Source organism: Ursus americanus, chromosome 22 (assembly GCF_024610735.1).
Source record: "Ursus americanus isolate L20-20 chromosome 22, mUrsAme1.1.p, whole genome shotgun sequence".
Classification (NCBI taxonomy): domain Eukaryota; kingdom Metazoa; phylum Chordata; class Mammalia; order Carnivora; family Ursidae; genus Ursus; species Ursus americanus.
The window spans coordinates 3,569,601-3,594,551 of NC_142148.1; the positions used below are offsets into that span (position 1 = coordinate 3,569,601).

At 55.6% G+C, this 24,951-nt stretch overlaps 1 protein-coding gene across 1 annotated transcript in view; it reads right to left on the bottom strand.

The window, feature by feature from the left end:
• Nucleotides 1-24,951, bottom strand: part of PHACTR3 (phosphatase and actin regulator 3) — a 211,480-nt gene that overhangs the window by 20,153 nt on the left and 166,376 nt on the right. The window contains exon 8 of the mRNA XM_045795392.2: nucleotides 17,238-17,391. Coding sequence (XP_045651348.2) covers nucleotides 17,238-17,391 — 154 coding nt within the window. The remainder of the gene's footprint in view (nucleotides 1-17,237; nucleotides 17,392-24,951) is intronic.

The window sequence follows — 24,951 nt, forward strand, 5'->3', positions numbered from 1 at the left end:
TGCCCCCGCCCGGCGCTGGACGTACGTGAGGCACTCTCCTGAGCCCACGGGGCTCCACGGACACTCCGCGGGCCAGACTGCCGGAGAAGCTGCTCTAGCTAAGACGGAATGTTTCCACTCCCTCGGCCATCTGTCTGCTCGTTCCTTCCCCTCTCTCTTCATTCTATCTACACAACAAAATTAACCCGAGCACCCACAGTAGCAGACTGCTAGTTTCCTGCCTGATCTCTAGTCCCCTTCCTATGCAGCACCAGAAAGCGGATTCTGCTCAGGGCAGCCTCTTTTCCAGCTAAACATGGCCACGTGGAGGGGTTCTGACCACAGATATGCTGCGGAGCTTTGGGAAAGAGCCAATTCAGCTGGGATGTGTGTACCTTTGGGACTTAAATGTGATGTTTGGTGCTCCTGCAGCTATTTTAGGCCATGGAGGATAAATGCCAGTATGAGCATAACTGAGCAGGAAGACAGAAGAAACCTGGGCTCTCAATGACTGTCGAACAGCCACGAGAGACCCGACGGTCTGCAACTATTCCACGGAGCAGAGTGGCCCCAGGCCCCGTGTTGAGAGCCAGCCTACCTGGGTCAGATCTCAGCTCAGTGGCATCCTACTTGTGTGGCTTTGAATGCCCACCTAACTTGTCTGAGCCACCATTCCCTTAGCTGTAAAATACAATCAATGTAGTACTTACATCTTGGGCTCAGCGAACGCAGGCCAAGCAGAGTTCACAGCACGTAACACAAGTTTAATCAGTGTTCCACACTACCGTGGCATTGTTACAACTACAGCCTCTACTCACATAGGCTAAGCTCTGATTGCAGCTAAAGCAGGGCCGGGTGTATTCAGTCCCTGCAAAGGCCAAGCAGGCAGGAAGTACGGACACACTCCCCAGGCCCAGACAGGTAGCACAATGTGCCCGTGCTCAGTCTGCAAGCCCCAGCCAGGGGACCTGTAAACCACCAGACCACCTGCTCCTCTGGTTTGGGATTCGTGTTTCACTGATACTGAAGGCAGTTGATGTCATTTTGCATTTTCTTACAAAACATGCTGTACTTTCCCTGACGGATTCCCCAGCAACCAGGGAAAACAAAGAGCAGCTGACCCTGGGCCGACTCGAGGCCACGGGCTCCCTGTACATTGACCCAGACAAGGGAACCTGAGCCCCACACACCCGCATTCCCTGCAAACCACGAGCCCCACCCAAAGACCGAGACTTATATTTACGTTCTTGGAGGATTAGATTTGTCAAGCTTCTCCTGACTTGGAAGCGCTGTTTCCTGTTGCTTCGCTGCCTCCGTCTCAAAGCAGAATGTGCAAGATCCGCACGTTCCAGACACTGCTCCCACCGGACCCCACTGGCCTGGCCTGCGCCCAGGCCTGGCGGGACTGCCGAGCACCCTCCCTCCGGGCCGGAGGTCACGTCTTACGCTCCCTACAACATCCCTCGGCGCCTGCCTCTAGTGTTCCTTTTGCATTTTTGCAGTCGGTCCTCACGAGCGCCCTCATAAATGGGGGCGTCCCCCCTGCCTTTGGAGGCTGCATGACATTGGCGGCCGGCCCCTCAGCACCGCAGTGGCTCAGGCAGGTGCTGCCAGGCTGACAGCCAAGAGGGTTTGGCAGGACAGAGTAGACCTGACCTCCCGGCATCCTGAGCTTTCAAAACAGAAAGAGAAGCAAAGCCCCAGGGACAGGCCTGAGACCCCCGAGAGGGCTGGGAAGCACGTCAGGTAAATCTGCTTCCCTGAAAATGGAAGAAAGGCAGAGAAACGGCTAAGCAGAGTCTTTGTTCCCGGGATCTCAGCATCTAAAGACGGTCACAGAGAACTGCCTGCCCCCCACATCCCAGTGGAGGGGAGCAAACAGGTGGACAGCAGCGTCCAGCCTGGGACACGGGGCCGCGGCAGCGTCCTGAGCGGGACGTGCAGGGTCTGTGATGCCCGTCCCCCCTCCCCCGTCTCTGCACATGGGGCTCCAGGGGAGGCCCCTGACCTGGCTGCAGGTGTGGCTTCAGGCCCCTGGAGGTGGATGGAGCCTGTGGATGTCAAGCGGCTGAGGCCACCGTTCCCTCGGCGCTTCCTGCGCGTGAGACCGGGAGCGTTAGCGAGCCTGCCGCAGGCAACCGTGATGAGGGCGGGGACGGAATGAGGACGGGTAAGGGGGTGACAAAGATCCCGAGGAAGGTGCCCAAGGTCTGGTACGGATGAAGGTAGAGAAGACGGAGACGTAACGCTTGCCGACATTCGGGACCGGCCAATATACGCCGTCGCCCCGGATCCTTGTGACAATAACGCAAGCCCGTGTGTGCCCTCGGGGCCCCCGGACTGGCCCAGGGATTGGCAACGGGGAGGGGCTGCTTCTGGCGGGCACAGAAACGTTCTAGAATGGGCAGTGGGGGCACACAATGGTACAAACACACAGAAAGCACTGAACGGCACACTTCGAAAGGGAACTGATCGGTACGGAAATCATAGCTCTATAAGCTGTTAAGACGGAAAGACAAACTCCCTGTCCCCGTGGGACCCTTATTTCTCCCCGGGTGCTTCCTCCCTGCCAGGCAGCTCTAGGCATCTCCTGTGTCCTGTCATATGGCTTCCATTCTGCAGCCCTGCGGGATAGACTCTTCTGGAAGCACCCCCATTCTACAGAGGAGGAAAGGGAGGTGCAGGCCAGGGAGGTGGCCACCTGCGGTCACGCAGTTGGAAACCAGGGCCCGGATGGCTGCCGAGGCCTTCTGACCAGAGCCCAGGCCTCCAGCCACACGGAGATGCCATCCACGATCGGGGTGAGCCGAGGGTCGTACCCCAGCTCTCAGAGCGCGGCTGCACCCCCGCCAGAGGGAGAGGAAGATTCCCTGGGCATTGCACGGGGCATTGGCGACTACACTCCGGGCCTTGACGCTTCTGCTGCTGACAGCCAGATTCAATCGTGGTGCATTCTTCCTCTACAACTCCACAGTCGAAAATCCCCTACGTTCAGCACAGCGAGAATGAGCTTCTTGGAAAACAAGCACACAAGCGATCTCATATCACAGGTGCAAAGGGCTGGTCCCAGGCCACATGCGGCCCGCAAATGTGTTTTATGGGGTCCACACATTCCCTTTTTAAAAATGTGAATAGGCTCCCAACATTTAACTGGAGGAAATTTCGCAAAAACAGACATTTTCAGTTTCTCTTGAAAGCTCCCACCACCCTGGTCCTGCACTCCAGAGGTGACTCCACGCTTGCTGGATTCCAGCTGCCCCCTTCAGTGAGGACACGTACTCCCCACCTGCCGCAGGTCCTGCCCGGCCCACGCCCCTATGGAGCACCTGGGCTGGGACTTCTACTCCGTGAAGTGGGCTGTGGACACAGTGTGAATCCCCCTCCGGAGAGCTACAGGTGAGCCTCTGTCACTGCAGGAAACCTTCTCCCCTCTCCCTCCTGGAAATGCTCAGGAAGCCTTTGGAGCAGCCCCGTTGTCCACCGGCCTTCCAGTGATGGTGTGGGGGACCGTGGGGGACTCCCACCCCAGGGCCCGAGGCCCTGCAGCCCGGGTGAGGCTGCTCCGGTCAGCTGGCCTGAGAGCAGGTGAGCAGGAGACGCATATAGTCCCTGGCCAGGGCGCACCCCGGGACAGAACCACACTCCAAAACTAGGAATGCCCACTGTGGATCTGAAGATGCGTGTGACTCACGGATATGCTTCTGACTGTGTCGGTTACACACCAGACTGGTGAACGGAGTCACAACGAAGCTATCAGAAGACCCCACTCTGAAACGGACGTCATTCATTCAATGCATATTCACTTCGTGGAATCGAATTCTTACTGAATTGCACCCTACTCACTACGCCGGGTCCACCTTGACGTCTATCCATCCAACCATCCAGCCATCCACCTGCCCACCTAACTACACAACCATGAACCGTCCGTCCTTCTGTCCATCTCTCTGTCCTCCTACCAATCCACATAAACGTGTGTCCCTCTAAGCCCCTCAGCTAAGCCCTCCGGCTACCCGTCCATTCGACAGTTGCCGGCTGGGAGCCTGTTTTACACCAGGCACCAGAGCAGGCGCCAGGGTTAAGGCATCGAAGAAGCAGGGTCCTTCCCTTCCCAGCCTCGGTGAAGAATCATTCGTGCGAGTCAGTGGTCTTGAACCAGGGACGGCCCACGGTGTGTTTCGGGGCGCTGTGATGGGGGTAAGGCAGGGGTGCTAAGGGCTCGGATCGGAGCTGAGCTGGGCAGACTCAAGCTCACGTCGTCACTCAGCTGCTCCTGGCTACCAACAACTCAGAGCCCCGGTTTCCTCATGGGTGGAATGGAGACGGTGAGCTCTGTCACCTAGGGCTTCGCTGCCATGACATCGTGCGGTCCTGGGCCCAGACAGGCAGTGACTCCACGGGTGACACTCCAGTAAGGTTTGCGTGCCCGGGATACACAAAGCTTTCATCAGATTCTTAACTCCATGACCTCAAAGGCTAACAACCACAGGCATGACCCCGCATTTTGCAAATTTGGGGTTCACAGTGAAAAGGAAAGGCTGTCATAGCCCCAGATTTATGCTCCCCGCACGGCTGTGCTTATTCCTGATGAAGATGCCCAGCTGTTTTCTGCTCGTTTGTTTGTTGCTCACGCTAGATCTTGGGCACAGGAAGCTCTTTATGGCTCTACTCATTCACCTTCTTCCCTCCACTTTCTAAAAACCCTTTGGAAACCGACCCACTGGCAGTTTCCGACACGGAGCCAGCGAATGCTCTTGTGCGTAGGGAGCCGAGTTCAGCCTCTGAGGATCCTTGCTGACGGGTCAAGCTGGTGCTGGGAGAGCATTCTGCCACCAAGGGGCGGTCCTCAACCTGAGACCTCTCCTGACTCTGAGTCCCAGGTCAGCTGCTCGGACTCGACCGCTGATGGGTCAGGAGAGCTCAGGCCCAACCCTCCTCGGCATCTGAGGAAGATCGTAGCCTTCCCCCAGCCCACTCCATCTAAACAGAAACACTCGGCTCCTAAATGCCCAACCCCAAATCCCAAATTATTCAGCAAGGGCCAGGAACTCCAGCCCTGCAGGCTTTCAGAACAAAGAAAAGTGGATTCCAAGTCCCCTGAATTTTGGTTTGGTTGCATTTAATGCTGCCCCATTTCCAGGAGATCAAGAGGCTTGTTTGTCCCTGGATGTCAGTGAAAAACCACTGACCACTCGGTCTCTGTCTGTGAAAGCAGCGCGAAGTCGGGGGAAGATACCTGCTAGGAAACGAACGGACAGTAACGGGAAACACAGAGCCCTGCACAACACCATGCCGGTCCCTCAGGGCCCTTGCCCCCGAGCTGGTGCAGCTCCGACCACAACCCATCAGTTCAAGGCTGCCCGCCGAGGCCCCCACAGGGTCTCCCTGCCCTCCCGCTGAGGCCCCCGCCGAGGCCCCCATACCGTCTACACACCCCTCCCGCGGGCTCCCCACGCCGTCTACACACCCCACCCTCGGGCTCCCCACGCGGTCTACACACCCCACCCGCGGGCTCCCCACGCGGTCTACACACCCCTTCTGCAAGCTCACTGGCACCCGTGGTTAACCACTGCTAAATGTGTCAGGGACCTGGATGTGCCAGGGGCCCCACCGACACTGTCCAAACCTGGACACAGAACCTCCCTCATGCTCTCCCTTCCTCCTTCCTGGGTCCCCTCCCCCAGGGCAGAGCATCCAGATCCGTCCTGGTGGGAGAGCTCCTCAAGCCCTCACCCCTCCCCCACCCCATGGCCCGTGTGACAGCGTCCATCTCCTTGACCAGCAGCACCTCCAGGACCAGCGTCCACGGTCCCATCCTGCTCCCTGCACTCGACCCCCATGTGTCAGCAGAACTGTCTTCCTCAGATGCCCCTCACCCCGCCGCGCCCCCGCTTGTGACCCCTCAGGGGCTGCTCACCGCCTCTTGCAAAGATCAGACATCTCTGTTCACCACTTAGCACCAACTTATTGAGCACCTACTGAATGCATCAGGGACACGTCAGTGACCAGATAGGCAGGATCCCAGTGTCCTGCGGGGAGACAGACCCTGGAGAGGCACACAAAGCGGTCATTTCGGGCAGTAGGGTGGTGAAGAAACAATAGGAGGTTGGAATTGGGGAGTCAGGGAGAGTCGGGGGGGGTGGTCATGGCAGAGCCAGGCGGGGGGGCCGAGGGGTGACACCCGAGCCGGGCCAGGGACAAGCAGAGGCAATTACCTGTGGATGGGGAGCATGGCAGGCCCACCCCTGGCCCCGCTGGGCCCTCTGGCCCTGTGCCCGCCACACCCCTCTGCAGCAACCTGCACACCCACAGCCACGCCAGTTCCGGACTTGGTGCTTTTGGGCTCAGGGGGGTGGGTGCTCTCAGCCTGGGACATCCCTGTGCTCCCGGATGCTTACGGACACCACCTGCTCCGAGCCACCACTCTCTGATGCCTGTCCCCATCCCTGCCTCCCTCCTAGACCCTGCAACTCTGTGGCTGGTTCGCACACCTGTCTTTGTGCATCTGAAAACAAGTCCTTCCATTCCTGCCCCCAGAACCGTGCGTTTTTGTCCTTGGGGGTGAGCCCTCCACACGTGTCCCCGGGCATTTGGAGCTGCTGGAAACACCAGTCCCGTTTTCCTGCGTTCCCGACTTCTCCCTGTAGGTAATTTAAATCACCACCGTCTAGCACAGCAACCACAGATAAACCGCAGGGCGGGAGGCCGAATTTCCAGGAATTTGTAAGGACGGCAGTAGCGCTGTCGTAAGAGCCGCGTTCCGTGCTGGCTGTGGCCGGGCCCTGGTCTGGGGCATGACGTGCCGGCGTGCACGGTGAGGGCCGCACAGTGGGCCTGCGAGTGGTGTTCTAAGGACTGAGGAGGTGACAGGTGCGCGGGGTCCCCAGCCACACGGGACACAGTCCCCAGGGCTGCTGCTGCTGCTGAAGCAGACAGACCCGGCCCGGCCGAGGGGATGCTAGCTGCCTCATTAGCAGGACACACACCAGAAGCTTCCACCACAGGTCAGTAGCTTTCTATACCATGTGCAAGATGGGAGCAGGACGGCCTGGCCTCAGGTGGGGAGGCCCAGTGGTTGGGGGTGGGGGCGCTCTGGAACCTACTGTCCGCTGCTCACTAACTGTGAGACACGGGGATACAGCTTCCCTCTCTGGGCCCAGTTTCCTCATCTGCAGAGCGGACAACGGCCCCGGCCCAGGACATTGGTCAGGCTTGGAAACAATCGGCTCAGCGCCCGCCAGCAGTCACGGGCCAAGATGCTGTCGCTGCTGCTGTGAAGTCTGGCGTCAGGGCTGCTTCTCTCCCTTCCCTGGCCCTGAAATGTACCCACGGACACGAGTGTGGAAGTGAGGATCGTGGACCATGCAGGCTCAGGCACAAACCCGCCGTAGAACAAACGCCCAGCTCCCCTGCCGGCCTCGCAGCCTGAATGACAGCTCCCGTGGGACGCCACTGCTGCCGCTCCGCACGGCTGTCCCAGGCCCTAAAATAGAGCTGCCCCACCTGCGGTGCACCTGGAGGTTGGAGAGCCCCTGAACTCGGCTGTCGCGCTACGTCCTGTGCCTCGCGCCCAGAGACACCGAGGGGCAGCTGTGGGCCAGAGGCCGCACCTATGGCGATGCCTGGTCCCCATGAGGCCGTGAACCCCAGCAGGTGTGCAGGCAAAAGGTGAAGTGGGACGACAGTAGCCAGGCGCTCGGGCCACCTGCGCTGCGGGCACCCCGAGTCCGTGTCACCTGCGCAGACGTGGGGGGACAAGCACGGTTCGGGCCCCCAAGCAGTAGGGGGAGCAGGCTGGGGGTTCATGACCTACCCAGGGCCGCACGGGGCGGTCTGGCCGGGGTCATCCTGACTCTGGGCACCCTGTTCTGGGGCCGGGCTGGATCCAGACCCCCACACAGCAGCGGGTCACCGGCACCAAGTCATTAACATTGGCTCCGATCGGGGATAACGGTGCCGACCTCGTTGTCTTGATGGGAAGGACAGGTCAGGACAGTGTCTCCCACCGAAACAGCCCAGGTGCCATCTGGAAGCGACAGAAATGCCCATCTCTCTGCACGGTCGTGGTGGCAAAGAGGCTGGGAAGACTTGGAGGGTCGACAGGTGCACCCGACGCTCGGCGGCCTCAGCACCGTCGCCCACCCCCCGCCAAGCACAACCTGCTCACGGTGTGTGTGACGGCAGAACTCGTCGTGTTTCCTTGGGACCCAAAGTGAACCGTCACAGCATTCTTCTCCTCGGTGTCTAATCAGAAACTCCCGGAAGTGGAACGTTCAGTTAAAATGTACAGGTTGGTACCCTGGTCCTTCCCACGTGCTGCTCGCTGATTCCCGAGTCCTGCGGCTGCCACGGTGGTGCGTGTGTGTGTGTGTGTTTGTGTGTGTGTGTGTGCGCGCGCGTGCAAGCCGCCACCTCGCTAGGGCTGGGTACGATTCTGCAGCTCCTTACTGTTACTTATGTCAACGTTACGCCACAAACGTTAAAGAGTCATATTTTGAAGTCCTATTCTCTGAACGTCCCGTTGTCATTTTAATTGGGGACGGAAGTTTCTTTGTTGCTACGAATTTCTGTGTCTGCAGCTCCTAATGAAGTTGAGAGCTTCCCATGAGTTTGTTCACAGCCTCTGCTCCCTTTTCCCGAGCCCCGCGCTCCAGGCTTTCGCACCCGCGGACCTGCTGGGGTCCGGCTGTGCTCCCTGACAAGCGGCCTCGTTCCCAAGTAATGACGTTGTCTAATTCAATGTGCTTCTCCTTCTCCTGCTCTCCTTACTTTTCTTCTCTTCCTCCAGTTTCTGGAAATGCAGTTCATGAAAATAATCCATAAAAACGAAAACACGGACGTGTGAAAATGAGCCTTGTAGTTTTACTTTAAAAGTAAAGATCTTGAGGGAAACTCCCAGTCTGTTGCTTGTGGGAGGGGAGAGCAAAGCTGGCAGATGCGTCTGCTTCGAGATGAGACACTACTAAAAACCAGCGTTAGAATTCTGTGTCGCACCACGGAAACCCTTCTGACAGGATGCTAACGTGGCAAAATCTCATAGTCGCTAAGAGGTCTCCCTAAAAAAATATGTATTTTTACTTACTTTTTATAGTAAAATCTATAAATGATTTTGAAATCATGCACAGAAAAATATAGCCCATAGAGATAAAATGAGGAGTTGAGGAAATCTAGGCAAAGGCTGTACAACAGAAGGTCAAACGCAGACCCACACCCCAAATGATACAACGGCATTGCCACAGGTAGCTGCACACGGGCTCTGAGCGTCCTGGTGGCCAAAGCAAAAAGGGAAGCACGATTAATTACAAAGTGTACATTCTCTCTTTAAGTAGGCTCCACACCCAGCACGAAGCCCAGCGTGGAGCTTGAACTCACAACCCCGAGATCAAGACCTGAGTGGAGATCGAGAGTTGGACGCTCTGCTGACTGAGCCCCCAGGCACCCCTGAATTGTGCATTCTCCTTAAGATACTAAAGGGCAGCTGTCATACACAACACAGTTTACTGGGATCCTGAAGCCTCAAAGAACAGTCTTCCCAGGGTCCCGAGGAATAGACACAGTGCATCTCGGGGCAGCGGGGACACTTGGGGAAGAAGGGCCCTGTTAAACTAGAGATCCCGACTCAGGAGATCTGGAGCGGGGTCCCGGAATCTGTGTTTTCACAAAGCTCCCTGGGGATCCCGATGTAGTCAGAGGGGGGCACTGGTGGGACCTGACGACGAGCTACCCACCCGCGTCTCCTGCTGTGCACCCACGGGCAAGTGCACGGTTCTGAGCCAGTTTTCCTCATCTGAAGAATGGGACCATTTATAGTAGCTGTCCCAGAGAGCCCTGTGAGGCTTCAAGGGGAGAACATTCGAGAAGCCCTCCACAGGAAGCTGGTATGGAAAAGACTCTGAACAAACATTAGCAACGACCATTACTAACAACCGTGCTTCCCGGTCCCTGTCTTGCAGGGTGTAGGGAATGGAGCGAAGCTTCTTCAAATTGGCAAATGCTTATCAATGCCCAGCTGCTGTGACGACCGCCACCCCCCCCCACAATGAAGCTTCAACCCCGCCCAAAGGAGTGGCTTCCTTTCCAGCAATCAAAGGTCATTTTTTTTCCTGGTTAGCCCACAAAAAGAAAGGTTTCTGTATTTTTGAAATTCTGTGTCCATAGAACGGAGAGCCCGCAAGGGACCCTCACCCTGAGGCTTCGGTGGACAGCAGGCACCAAAGCGGGTACTCGGGTCCAGGCAGCCCCGCGATAAAGCCCGCGCCAATCTCCATCCCCAACCCTCAAAGCATCCAGCCTCTTCCTTCAAGTTCTGCAGATTTCAAGGCGACCATGGCGGGTGAGGGCAGCTGCACGCAACACTGTTTTTTCCCGGGGACTTGCGTTTCCATGGAGGCTGCGTGGTGGCAGACTGTTCCGGACGCGGCTGAACAAAACGTACAAAGGCACAGGCTCGAGGATCATTTAAGTCCTGTGCTACCATGCTAAGTACCAACTCCCAAAGGACATTCCTGAGCCTTAACCAGCTTCTCACAGCATGGCCCCCGAGGGGAGCCCCCGCCCCGGGGACAGTTAGTAGAAGGTTCGTGCATCGCTCAGGCTCCCGTCTCCAGGCGGACTACAGGGCTCCCCCAAGGAAGCACAGACAAGCCCAGCAGCCGCATCAGCATTAACAGCAATGCTTCACTGGCCCCAGGTGCGTGTACAGGGGATGCTCGCTCGGTCCTCCTGCACAGGTGACCATGAACCCAGGGGGTCCCAGCCACGCGCCCGCCAGCCCCAGCTCTGTGTGCCTGCGCATCTCCTGCCAGGAACATCGTCCTGCAAGGACGAACCTGTCTTCATCTCACCACCAGGAGGGAGATTCAGAGATGGCAGGTTTGCCCGAATTCCCACCCCTGTGACGGTGAGGCTGGGACCTAGCCTGCCTGCCACGTTTCCCCCAGAGCCTGTGTGAGGCTGAGGGGCCCTTCCCGGGCGTCACGAGCCCCCAGTGTTCCCCGGCGGGGGGGACGCTCTGCATCATCTCTGCCCCCCCACCCGGAGAGGGACAGGAAGTACTCTGCACCCAGGGGCTGGACGTGTGGGTTGCAGGCCGGATGCACCCGACAGAAGGAAGCCAGACCAGTATGAGAAAACGCGAGGCGCTGAGATAAAGGAAGCAGAGTTTTCCCAGAACGCTGCCCCTGGGGCCCGGGGTTCAGGGGACACACCTGGAACTGCGGGACCTGTGGGACCTGAGCAATCACCGAACCTCTCCTCAAGGCTTAGTTTTCTCATCTGTAAAATGGAGATAAGAACGCGTACTTTACCGGTTCCTGCAAGGACTGAATCAAATGAGGGATAGCAAGCAGAACTTACTGCCCGGGGTCGGCCCTGAGAGAGGAAAGCTGCCGCACATCCTTAATCTCCACGCCCCCTAAACGGTGCACAAGTCGTGCCCTTGGCATGATTTCCAGAACGCGCCTGCTGTGTGATGCGTGCGGGTTGTGGGTCCCTAACGTGCTGCCTGCCGATGCACCCACAGGTGGACATGTGTCAAAGGTGCGCCGCACTCCCGAAAGGAGGGAGGCCTCTGACTTCACGGAGTCCCCAGACCCGGTGCACGGAGCCGGGGACCGTGACCACTCCCCCCCCCCACAGCCCCGGGAGCGCCCCAAAGATAAAGTCTAAAAGGTCTGGAAATTAAAGAAAATAAAACAAAACAAAAACACCCAATGCGCTTGAGGGGATGGGTGGATGGAGTGTTGCCATGGCAACCAGGGCTGAACTATTCAGCACAGGCTGGAGGAAGACCCTGGGAGGAGGCAAACAAAGACAAAGGGATCCAATTAAACCGTTTCTGCAGGAAACAAGCGGCTGACCCTCTGGGACATGACTTCTCAACTGCCACTCTCTAGAGCCCCAGAACCGGGCCCGCTTTTCCATTTTCACACCTGGTGACAAACGCCCAGGGAGCTACTGTGCTCTTGTCCGAGGTCGAAAATTATTTACAGACTCAGCGAGTAACTGGGGAGACCCAGTCCAGGGCGTATGTTCGGGGTACCTCTCCAGGCTCTCGGGCGTGGTTCCTGGCCCCCACCCCCTCCCACCTCCTCTCTGCACCCACAGACAGGGGTGGGGGTCCCTGGACTTCTCTTATGCAGGCAACCTTGGGGTAATTTCGTCCTGTGTTCGAATCACATATACATCACTGTTTACTACCTTTCTCTTTTTTTTAATAAAGATTTTTATTTATTTGAGAGAGAGAATGAGCACGAGCAGGCAGGAGGGGCAGAGGGAGAGGGAGAAGCAGACACCCTGCTGAGCAGGGAGCTGGACATGGGGCTCAATCCCAGGACCCTGGGACCACGACCTGAGCTGAAGGCAGATGCTTCGCCCACTGAGCCACCAGGTGCCGCACTAATTCTCTCCTTAAATCAATTCACTTAATACTCTATTTTGAAAGAGAAGTTGGTTTGTTTATCAAATAGAAAACCATTACCAGTTGGCAGACCTAGAAGTCAACTCAAAAATCATACGGTAAGTCAATACATTTTTTACCTCTGGGTAGGGAAGGATTTTTTGAACATGACACAAAGGGCATGAACCATAAAAGTTTACTAGAGGTCGGCAAACTATGCCCTGTGGGCCACGGCCTACGTTTGTAAATAAAGTTTTATTGGCACGCATCCAGGCCCACTCATGCCCCACACGGGCTACTGGCTGCGTTGGTGCGATGATAATAGGGTTGTGTTGTTACAACAGACACTGTGGGGTCCACAAAGCCAAAATCTCCACTCTCTGGCCCGTCACGGAGAAGAAACCTGTGGACGCCCGAAGTACGTGACTGGCAACCCAGTGACCTTCCTGCACACAGGAAAGGTGAACAAAATGCAAATACGAGCCCCCAAACCGAGAAAGGACTGGAAGCCACAATCTCCAAAGTGAACTCCTAAAAGTATTAAGACAAAGAAGGCAGCAGTTTAAGTACGTGAAAAGAAGAAACCAAATGCTGATAAGCACTGAGAAAATGTGCAATCTCACTAGAAATAAGACAAAACCAAACCTTCTGTGAGTGCACATCCTATCCAAGAGACCAGCGACAATGCCAGCCACGCTTGACTGATGAGCATATTCTCCTGACCATGGTGATTGGCTCAAGATGAGCATGTGATCCAAACTTGTCCACTTAGCCCTCCTTGGTCAAGGTGATTGGTTCAGGAATGGGCTCCTGTATTGATGTGAGCCTGGAGCTTTGGGGATTAGGATGTCGAGTGAAAGAGCCAGAGAACGAAGCCACAGAGAGCACAACAGAGTCAAGAAACAGAAAAAGACCAACTCCCATCAATGCCATGCAAGCACCTGGATCCAGCCATGCCTGCAGCACACCCAGAGGCAGTAAGCCCCAGAGGTCACAGAGTGCCTCTGTCTTGTTGGCTAGGACACCTAGCACCCTGCAGAGGGTCTGACACATCACAGTTATTCAGCAAGTAGCTGCTGAGTGTGTGACCGCATGAATATGGCTTGTGCCCCAGTGAAAAGAAAGAAGTTTGCAAAGAAACGGAGGCAGAGAGAGGATCGAGACAGGCTGTTCCACCGCGATTCCAGCATGCAGCAGGAGGCTCTATTCCCGGCAGGCCCCTCTCCCCACGGCTTCTCCTGTGAGCCTCAGAACACGCCGGTGAAGGGACAGGAAATCTCCTTTATTATAAAAACAATACGTAAGTAGACAAGGGGCTCCTGCTTCAGCAGCAGCACGGACGGGAGAGCAACGGCTCGGTCACTCGGGGTCTGCAGACCGGGAGGCTCTCGACACAGCCCCCTGAACGGTGCTGCAGTTTGGGAAGCACGGACGGTCCCGTTCTTCACGTGACACGCTGGAACCGCCCCCCCCCCCCCGCGTTCCGGTCGGTGCTGAGACTACGCCCCCGGGGCCAGATCCCCTCAGCCTGTGGTCCCCCATGGGGGCCCGGAGCCTCACTGCCCACACAGGCGGTCAGAGCCACACCGAAGCATTAGCCATCCAAGTCCCACCAGGGTGGTGGCAGCACATCCCCAACCTCATCCCAGGATGTGGAGGTCATCCCCACCATCCCCTGCTCCGCAGTCTGACATGCCTCCCACTGCACTACTAGCTCCTCAGGGGGGTGCGCGAACATCCCCCACCCACCGTGGGTGAGGCCTGGGCACGGGGATCTGGTGGACACCCTGCAGCCCCCCTCCCCCCGAACACCTCCAGCACAGCTGAGGCCAGAGCCGACGCCAGGTGTGGCACATCCCACGTGGCTGTGAACGTGGCCGTCCCGGTGCCGAGGCAGAAAAGGCCCCCTGGCTGCACCACTGGGGCAAAGATGCCCCGCCCCCTCTTCTAGAGCTGCGCCGTGTGCTGTGGCATTAAAGGCTCTGATGTGTCCCGTGGCAAATAGATCATTCTCGTAATGGTTCCCCAAACATACCGGAGCACAGAGAACGTGCTCACACCTAATGCCTGCTGTCTCTTTAGGAAATGCGGGCCCACACCCCTCTGCTCAGAGGGCCTCCAGGGGACCACGCCCACAGCTGGGGCCCACCATCCTGAACTTGTCCCTCCTCCTGCCATGCGGCAGGCGCTGAACCCCTCAGGATCGTGTTTCTCGACCATCTTCCCCGGACCGAGCCCCAGAGTGGACATCAGTCACACGGGAAGGGGTCTGAGGCCACTGCTGTTCTCCAGGAACCCTCGAGCTGACACGAGTGACCTCCACTGCCCGGGGCTGTATCACGAGCAACTGTCACAGAGCCTGCCCCTCACACGAATAAATTAAGTCTTCATTGAATGACAGACGAGGTGATAAGTGCTTGACAGGTGTCACCATCTCATTGCAATCAGGCTGATACAGTCCAACACTGGGAAGTTCCCTCGACCCAGTATTATCAAGCAATTGGTTAAAATGGTCTGGCCTCAGGTGTGGATGGGGCTCATGGATCTCTATTATAAGAAGTTTCCCGACGGGGTTCCCGAGCCCCAGGTAAGCAGCAGGCACCCTCCGCCACACAGCTTCGAGCTGACGCAGGGAGTGGACCTGGCTCCCAGAGGTCAGCAGCCCAACCTCGAGCACCTGCCACACGACAGAGGCTCTGCCACAAGCCTTTCTTACAGGATCTCTCTGAAACAGACTATGACCTTGGAAGGTCAGCACCCCACTTTACAGATGAGAAAACCAAGACCCGGGGGTTAAGGTCTCCCAGTGCATCACTGCAGAGCAAAACTCGAATGCAGGTCTGCGTGATTTCAAGTCCTTAGGACACTGGCTTGGCACCCTGCGGCCTGCAGTAATGTGTGCCATGCTCAACCCGCCCCTCCCCTGCCACGGGCCTGGCAACTGGTCTCATTCCCATTCTACAGGCAAGAAAACCACGGTAAAGACTCACAGCACCTGGCGTCTGGGCTTCACCCAGGCACGCTCCTGGTCCTCCACCCCAGAAACACTCGGTAAAGCATTTCAGTGGAAGGTGGGGACACTGGGGTCCACACTCCCCAGCACAGAGCACAAACAAGGGCTGGTCCCCTCGAACAAAGAGCCCTGGGCCTCACGCAGAGGAAAGACCCCCTGGAGAAGAAGTCCAAGGTGACCTTCAAATCACTGCGTCTTGACCAGGATGGATTCTGTCCCCCTGGGGCCAGTCAACAATGACGGGAGACATTGTTGCTTGTCACAGCTGGGCAGGGGGAGGGCTAGAGGAGTATCTTCTAGGTGGAAGCCAGTGTTGCTGCTGAGTGTCTGACCACGCGGACAGCCCCGGCACAGGGTCATCTGGCCCCAAATGCCAGAGTGCGGGGGTTGGGAGATCCTGCTTGAGACCTTCGCTACTGCATGTGTGCCCACAGACCAGCAGCGAGGGCATCCCCTGGGAGCCTGTCTAAAGCACAGACGCTCAGGCCCCGCTGCAGACCTGCTGCATCGGAATCTGCACCTTCCCGTGGTCCATGCAGGGGACCTGGGTGCAGGGGACAGGGAGAAATGTGGGTCAAGGGCAAATCAAGGGCGAGGCACAGGGACAGCTGGTCCAGCTTACCATCAGGATACTATCTCTTCCTGCTCTGCAGGACCTGCTTCTGAGGTTTAAAGAGGGAATGCGTGGGCTGGAGGGGATGCAGGACACTGTCCCTTCAAGCCCAGCCCCCCGATACCCCACGGGTGCCGGAGGAAGGTCGGGGAGATGGCAGCATGTGGGCGGCAAGCATCGGCACTGGCTGCCTGAAGCCCAGTAATGTCTCCTCTCCAATACCCACCCTCAAATTCCGGGGCTGCAGTCTGGCCCCTCCGTTTGGGAGGATTGGGGGAAGTCCACCCTGCCGGAAGAGCCCGACTCCCAACAAAGCCCTTCGCTTCAAGCTCAGCTTTGGGCTGGCTTCGTGGCAGGGGATGCTGGCGAGAGCCGGGGGGCCCAGCATGCTCTGGGTTCTGGACCCCAGTGACCCCAGTTCCTGGAAAGCAACCTAGAGAGTCAGCCAGCACTTCAAACCCGCCACACTGTCTCAGTCCCGCCCCATCCTTGGGACAAAACATCATGTCGCAGGCCACACAACTGGATCCCCAAAGTCTCAGCTGCGAAGACCCACAGCTCCACGCTGTGCTGGCCCCTAGCACAGTGCATCTCCAGCTGGCCAACCCCGGGGACGGCCAGGGGGACCCTGGGAGCAAAGGGTGCTCACTCATGGCTCTGGTGCACAGCCAGGCGGCAGATGGTCTCAACTTGGTGCAGACACTGTGCCCCCCAAATAGATTTCCAGCTTTTCTTGAAAAACTTACAAGATTGGGCAATACTGAATGCAATTCTTGCAGGAAAACGATGGTGCAGGTGAACGGGCACTCTCCCCCATGCCCCAGACGCCGACGAGCCATGTCCTCCCTACTCTGTCACCGTCTCTCCCCACTGCAACCCCCTTTCCTCCTGCAGGTGCCTGGCCTGACCGCCACTACAGACCATAGCTCCTCCACTGCGGGGGGTGGATGTGCCCCCCTCCCCGGGGCGTCTGGAAACATGTGGGGACAGCTCTGACTGTCACAGGAGAATGTCATGTGTAGAGACCCAACTTACTGCCTGGCCCCCGATGGCAAACAGACAGCCCCCATGACAAAGCAGCGTCCCGTCCCAAGTGCGGATAGTGGCGAGGTGGGAAGCCACCGTCAGCACCCCATGTGGGCACCCTGAGACAGCACGGCCCCGGGACGTCCGTCCGAGGGGCTGGCCGGCGGGACGCAGCCTCCAGCCTCCGCCCCTGGCTCCACACCGCTACTCACTTGGAGAGTTTCAGCTCAATCTGCTGCCGGATTTCCTGCCTCTCCTCGTCAGTCCTCCTGGGGAAAATATTCCTGTCTTCCAGCTCCTGCTTGCTGGGCCGGTTCCGCAGCTTTACCGCCAAGAGCTCCTTCTTGCATTTCCTGGGCAGTGTTCCTGAGTGCCACCAAAGAGGGGGCGGAGGGGACAAGACAACAGGTATTAGTCAAACGCTGGCTTGTTGCCCCAGCCACCCAGCTGTTGGAAGAAGGCGTCGGCATCAGGGCAATGGGGGCACGTCTGTCAGCCTGGGGTTCCTTCCAGCGGCAATGAGGGCAGCACAGGGACAAAGTGATGTCACCACCCATGGGCCACACGTTCCATGGCTGGGTGATCAATCACAGTCCAGGCCTCCAGGGACAGTCCTGGTCGACACCTGCTGCCCCGGGTCATTATTCATGGCACCCGGTTTTTCTCCTGCGTGTGGACCATGACTTAAAGTTACTTTCTGCCTGGCAGCCCCCCTCCCATCCCCCTTCTCCACATGGTCCACATTCCCCGCTGACACTACCCTCTGGCCACGCGGGTCTTCCTTCTGTCTCTGGAACATCCCACCTCAGGGCCTGTGCAGCCGCTCTGTCCTCCGCCTGCCACCCAGCTCTGCCGACCGTCCACGGCTGGCCCCACAGCCAGCCTTCAACCTTCCTGAAGAGGCCCAACAGGGCTCCAATCACCATCACATCATGCCATTAATCCCCCCGCCCCATGTCTGATCTCTTCCCGCTGGTTACTTTACTCCATCTCCTGCTCGAGACTAAGTTCAAGGGCATCTGCCCTCCCCGGGCCCCAGATCCGTGCTGACGCAGCAGGTCCCCAGTGAATATTGTTGCGTGAGGGAAGGGGGGCGCTGACTCAGGATCTCCAGGTGGAGACTGATCTTTATTTCCACACATGTCTAGGATCAGCTGAGTAAAATCGGGGTGCAAATACGATCTTGAGAATGGAACGTCTAAATTAAGAGAAGTGGGGTTTGGCGGCGTTCACAGGCAGAGAAAGATCATTCATTAGCGGGCTGGGAAACGGAGGTGTTCTGGTTCATTGAGCTTTCTGAATGAGACTCCCCACCTGCCCTGGGTGCGTGGTTTCGTAGCTCTAATGAGACACGGATTTCAATCCTGGGGCTCAAACCATCTTCCAACGTGGACACTCCCGTAGGTGGAGGCAAACGTTATTTCTCAAGAAAAATGGCTCCCAACGACAGCAGCGTCCAGTGTCAAAGATGGGAACAACGCAAGAAATGAGTCGAATAACGTGAGGGTTCAACGGAAGTTTGGGGTAAAGACAGACACAAAATCGGGGCTCAGCTGAGGCTTGGGTTTCTAATATGAGCTTGTTTGCTGTGTGTTTTACAGAGACAGAGAAAAATAATGGCTCAAGTCATTTCAGCAAGGGCTCCAGCCTGAATTTGTTTTAACAGCTTTGTAAATGACCAGAGCCCCGTATTTGTAGGATCATAAAGAACCTGAAGGAGTCACACGCGTTTTCACTTCGTCTTTACTGCACGTTCTGGGGGAAATCGGAAGCTGTGGTGGCATTCATGAGTTAAGGGAGTCTTGAAGGTCTCAGGACAAATCCTACGTGAATGCCAAGGGTCTAACACATGGCGAGAAGGGATTGCCATTTTCGGAGAACCAGAAAGTGCTCGACCACGAAAGACCCTGAATGCAGTCTAATCTTTTTAGCTTTTGATAAAACAAAAGTCTTTTAAGCCCATTGCAAATGTCTTGGGTTTCTTATTACAAACTTTAATCGTATGCATTCTTCACTGAGTAAAAGATTCCTTCATCAGAGATTTCCAGATGTAAATGAGAATTCGCTCCGAGGGAACCAGCGGTGCTCCCGGGCACAGCCCGCGTGCACAGTAGGGCCACCGCAAACACTTATGGGATCACTTCAGGTCTTCTCCAGAGTGTCAGGAGGTTACTAGGTTTTGTTACTGAAAAGCCAAAAAAGGAAATTTCCAGACAAATAGCTTAAAATGAGGCTTTTCATGGGGCACCTGGGTGGCTCAGTCATTAAGCGTCTGCCTTTGGCTCAGGGCGTGATCTTGGCGTTCTGGGATCGAGCCCCGCATCAGGCTCCTCCACCGAGAGCCTGCTTCTTCCTCTCCCCCTGCCTGTGTTCCCTCTCTCGCTGCCTGTCTCTTTCTCTGTCAAAATAAATAAATAAAATCTTTTTTTTTAAAAATGAGGCTTTTCATAAATTTGGCCGGCAGGTGCGCCCAACCGTCAGCAGCACCGTGACTGAGCACGTGTCCCAGAGCGCACGCACTGACTCGGAGCAGGAGGTGAGGCTGGGAAACAGCGGCCATGAGACCTTTCTGTCCAGGTGTGGGGAGTGAGCCAGCTTCCCTCCCCAGGTGCCCCCGGACACGCTTGTGTTCTGACCCGGAAATCCCACCTCTGGGAGTCTGCCTCCCAAAACAAGGGGGACAAGCACATAAAAGGCCATAAAAAGGTGTCCATCCAGCACGATTGATGAAAGCAAGAAATTATACACAACCGAAAAACCCAAGACAACACTTGTCAGATTACGGCCCATCGTACCACTGGGCCGGGGCAAGCCCATCGAACACGGGGGTGTGCACGTTACTAAGAGCCAAAAAGACATTCACGGGATGCTTATAACGTTTAGTTACAGCAGCTTGTACAAAAGTAAGTATGTCATCTATAGAAATATATTTGTGTCTGTGTAGGTGTCTAATTTTGCAAGTATGTATGATATTATAAGTTGGCATAGAAATATCAGGAATTGATCAATTTATGTACTAATTTTGCTTTCTGTATATTTTTTATCCCAAACATAGTTCTCTGATATGAAAATAGATAATTATTTAAAAAGAAAGCACACTGTTGAGTGACATCGGCGAAGATGGTGGAAAATTCTCTCCGTAAAAGCAACCTGACAACTGTCAAAAATGGTCAGGATCCACTTTTTTGGAACGCTCTAATTAACTGGACGGCAGCAGCAACACAGGGAATGTTAATCCAAGGGAAAGAGGCTGAGTGTCTGTAAGAGAGTGTAACTCTGTCCAGCACCAGGCCCCTCTTCCTCCAGCCCTGCGGTAGCCTTCAACTTCGAGAGTTCGCATCCTCGGTGAAGACCAGCCGCCCGGCAGTCACGGCAGGGCGCAGCCAGGCCTGGTTCCCCTCTGACCCATTGCGGGCTCCCCAGAAGTCCCCACATGCAAGGCTGGCCGCCCCGGATCTGATCGGAGCTCACCCAGCCCAAAATGTCTTTCTCTGGATCCATTTGTTGAAAACCCTATTGTCTTTCCAAGGCGAAGACTCTCATGGAACTTCAGACCAGTCCTGCTCACTATCCTATGAAGTTCTGTATTGGCAAAAGCCAATTAAAAAAAAAAAAAACCAACGTATAGGCCAAAAAAATTAAGTAAATTAAAAGTAAAAGCCTGGTGTTGCCACATCAGCCCAATGTCAGCACATGCTGGGGGCACCCTTCCAATGCACAGGTGACAGGCAGGGAGCGAAAGGTAGGGTGGGCGATGTTGCCGCCTCTCACCAGGAACCGGAGTGGCCCCAATAGCCACCGAGCGCTCAGAACCAGGGCTCCAGCTCAGCCAGCAGGAGGCAGCCTTGCATGGCCAGCGAGTGTGGAACCGCCAACAACCCCCCAGGCCCCTGTCCCGTCAGCTCCCATTACCCACCCCAGCGGAGCAAAGGGTGCTCTTGGAGAACTTCAGGCCGTCAGTCACCCCCTTCGTTTGTGAAAGGCTCCCTTCCTTTCCCCACAAGCCCCACATCGGTCTGGTGTCCTGCCTCAACAGTCACACCTCAGTCTCCTTCGCTGGTTCCTTGTCATCTCCCCAGCTCTACAACATGTTGGGGTGCCCCAGGACTCAATCCTCAAAGCCCTCGGTCCACACCTGCTTCCCACATGACCTCTGTCCCATGAGACACTCCAGCCCAACTGCTAACGGCAGGGACTTCCCCAGGTCGCCACACCTTCTCTCCTGCAGTCCAGACTTGCTTACCCACTTCCGTCAGGACATCCCCACCCGGGTCCCTATCAGGCATCTCAAATTAGCACGTCCACAACCGAGCACCTGCGCTCCCAGTAAAGCACAGACAGGCTGAGTGACGTTCGCGGATCTGTTCAGGGCAGCCGGGCACCTACTAGCCACGTCTGCTCCACACCCGGCCCCGAAGTGAGGGCCGTGTGCCTGCTGAGCCTCTCGGTGAGGGAGGGAAAGGGGCGAACAAGCAGCTGTCATGACCAGAAGCACAGGACGAGTGCCTTCTGTGTGTGCGAGCTCAACCACATCTCCAAACTACCTGTCCGCCTGCCTCTCTCCCCAGCTGTGGTCACTGCATGAGCCGGAGACATTTTCACTCACAGAGAAAAACAAATCTGCCAGGCTCGTCCATGGAGAGAACTGTTCCTTGTTCAAGGTATCCCATACACAAACTCGAAGTGCCTGCTGACTTACGTAGCACCGGGCAGAATAAGCCAAAGAGGCAGGGGGCATGAGGTAGAGATCAGGAAAGGCTTCCTGGGGGAGGCGGCATCTGAGCTGGGACCTGAAAGCTGGGGCCCCACACCCCAGGACATGCAGTCCCAGAAGCTAGCTTCACTCCATAGCAAGAATGTGCTGAGGAGATCTGCCTCAGGCCCCAAAGTAAAGTGATGTGCGGACTTCCGCTTCTGGCTAAAACGGATAATGGGAACTGGCTTTTCTGCCCCAAAAGAAAGCAAAACAAAGTCCAGCTACACGAAACAATGGCAAAGATGCTGGAAAGCACAGTGATCCTGGTGGGACGCGAACCAAAGGGAGCCCTACGGATGCCCCGTCTCTGGGACCCCAGGTCTCTGGGCTGGGGACCTGGGGGAGGAGCGGGGAAGAGCCTGCCACACGGCCTGAGTTGAGAAGGTGAAGGGGGGAGACCAAGGCCCCCCGAGTCTGCAGCGTGGAACTGGGGGCCAGGGGGTCGCCCAGACGCAGAAGTGAAGATCTGGACTTTACCAGAGGCTGGATTTAAACCTAAGTAAGAATTGCACTCAGTGTGAATAGTGTGAACACCCTCCTTAAAGGCAGAAAGTCCCAGAATGGATAACAAAGCAGGACCAAACTGGATGCTGCCTACAGAACACACATTTTGACGCGAAGACTTAGACGGGAAGTCCCAGGGGAGCGATGCAGCGCTCTAAGCCCGGTCTCAGGAAGGCTGAAGGGGCACGTGAATGGCAGACGCGGTTGGTTTCCCAGCCGAGAACCTGCTCCGGGATAAAGGGATGAACTGATAAAGGGGCAACTTCATCAGGAGGATAAAACGGTGCAAAGTTCTTGTGAACCTGGCATAAAGCAAACCTGACAGAGCAGAAAGGATAAATCTAAAGATAGAGTGGAAGGTCTCAAGACCCCTGCAAGTAATTTTAAGAACAAGCAGGGGCGCCTGGGTGGCTCAGTCGTTGGGCGTCTGCCTTTGGCTCAGGGCGTGATCCCAGCGTTCTGGGATTGAGCCCCACATCGGGCTCCTCTGCTGGGAGCCTGCTTCTTCCTCTCCCACTCCCCCAGCTTGGGTTCCCTCTCTCGCTGGCTGTCTCTGTCAACTAAATAAATAAAATCTTTAAAAAAAAAAAAAAAACAAGCAGACTAAGTGTGCAAGGATGTGGAAGTGTGCAAGGATGTGTGCAAGGACGTGGAAGTGTACGCGGATTTGGAAGTGTGCACGGTTGTGGAAGTGTGCACGGATGTGTGCAAGGATGTGGAAGTGTGTGAGAATGTGTGCAAGGATGTGCCAGACAGGGACACCACCATCAAGCCGCTGGATCTGACTGGTGTTTATAAAGCCCCCACACAGGAGAACGCATGGTCTTCTCAAGCGCACGTGCGGCGGTTGCCATGACAACCACAGGCTGGGGTATAGTCCAGTCTTGATCAATTTCAAAGCACTCCAGCCCTATAAAACGTGCTGTCCGATCGGAGGGAAATGAAACTGGGCACTGGTTACAAAAAGATCTCCAGAAAAGTACCCAAATCTTTGGAAACTACATAAAACAAACAAAAAACCCACACAACTTTGGAATAACCCACAGTTCCAAGAAGAAATCAAAAGGGAAATTAGAAAATATTTTGAAGTAAATAAAAACGCAACATATCAAAATGGTGTTGGGGGAGATTTTACAGCATTAAATGCCTATCTTAGAAAAGAAGAAAGCCTTCAAACCAGTGACCTCAGATTCCATCTTAAGCAACTGCAGAAAGAAGAGCAAATTAAACCCAAGGAAGTAGAAGGAATCATACAGGTCAGAGCAGAAACCAGTGAGACCGAAAACAGAAACATAATGGAAAAAAAAAACAACTAAAACCAAAAGCTGGTTCTTTGAGAAGAGCAATAAAATTGATAAAACCTAGAAAAAGGGAGGGAGAGGGAGGGGGAGAAATTATCAACATGGGTAAGTAAGACAGGTGAGCGCTCCAACTGATTCTATGCAAACTACCGAGGCTCGCTCAAGAAGAAATATAAAACCAGAATAGACCTTTACCTATTAAAGAACTCGAATTTGGAATTAAAAACCTTCCCCCATAGACAACAAAACCTTTACAGGCCCAGGTAGCTGCACTGATGACGTAAATAACGCCAGTTCCGTACAATTATTTCAGAAAGTTCAAAGAAGGGTGAGCACTTTAAAGTCCATACTACAAAGCTAGCATGGAGTGATGTTAAAACCAGAAAAGATACTCAAATCAAAACGATTTAAAGACTGCCACACCTCACGAACATGGATATAAAATTATAAACTATTTTAGCAAATCACATCCGAGAACTTATAAAAATGGTAATACACCACGACCAACTGGGGGGCAAGGGGGCTGAGTGTTTGAAAGGCAATCCATGTAATTCATCAAATCACCAAACTGAAAGAGAAACCATAGGGTTATCTCCGGAGACCACCCTGCCCCTATGGGGAGCTGGCCCGGTCGGAGCTGGAAGGAGCCCACCAAGTTCCCCCGCCCACACCAGTGAAGGCACGAGAGGGTTAATGAGGCTCAAGGAGACCAGAGCTGGCCCAGGTCACAGCTGAGCATAGAGCCCACGGCTGCCTTCTGGCTCCTTCCGGCTCCTTCCAGCTCCAACAAGTAAACAAGGACGTTCACTTGCTCAGCTACAAAAACAACACGTCCTCGTAGCAGACAGCTTAGGCTTAAAGCAGTATTAGGAGGGGAAATATCCCCTTTCCTGCCCACTCTCACTTCCAGAAGAAACCTCTACTGTGTTTTAGATTTATTTCCAGACCTACTTCTGTGCAATTAGCAACTTACTCCCACGTCACTCTATGTTTTAGGAACGCGGATCACACCATACAGGGCACCCTGCGTACATGGTCCCGCTCACACATCTGGCTCCAGCTCCAGATCAGGCTGAATCAGCCCAGCTCCTGCCCTTTGAGGGCCACCAATGATCCCAGAGTGTGACGGTCACATAGCCTGTTGCTTGCTGAGCCAGACCCCCGGGGTGGGGGGACACCCAGGTGTTCATTTTTGCTGTTTCTCCAAAACTGCAGGTACAATCCTCCCTCCTGTCCTCCCAGCCCCGTCCCTGGAGCCAGAGCGGGGCTGGTTTTCGCTCATGACAGGTGCTCCTTTCCCCACTCTGCCCCGCTTCGCTGGCCTCCTGGGAAGGAGGGGGAAATGTAGATGGAGCTGTGGATAAA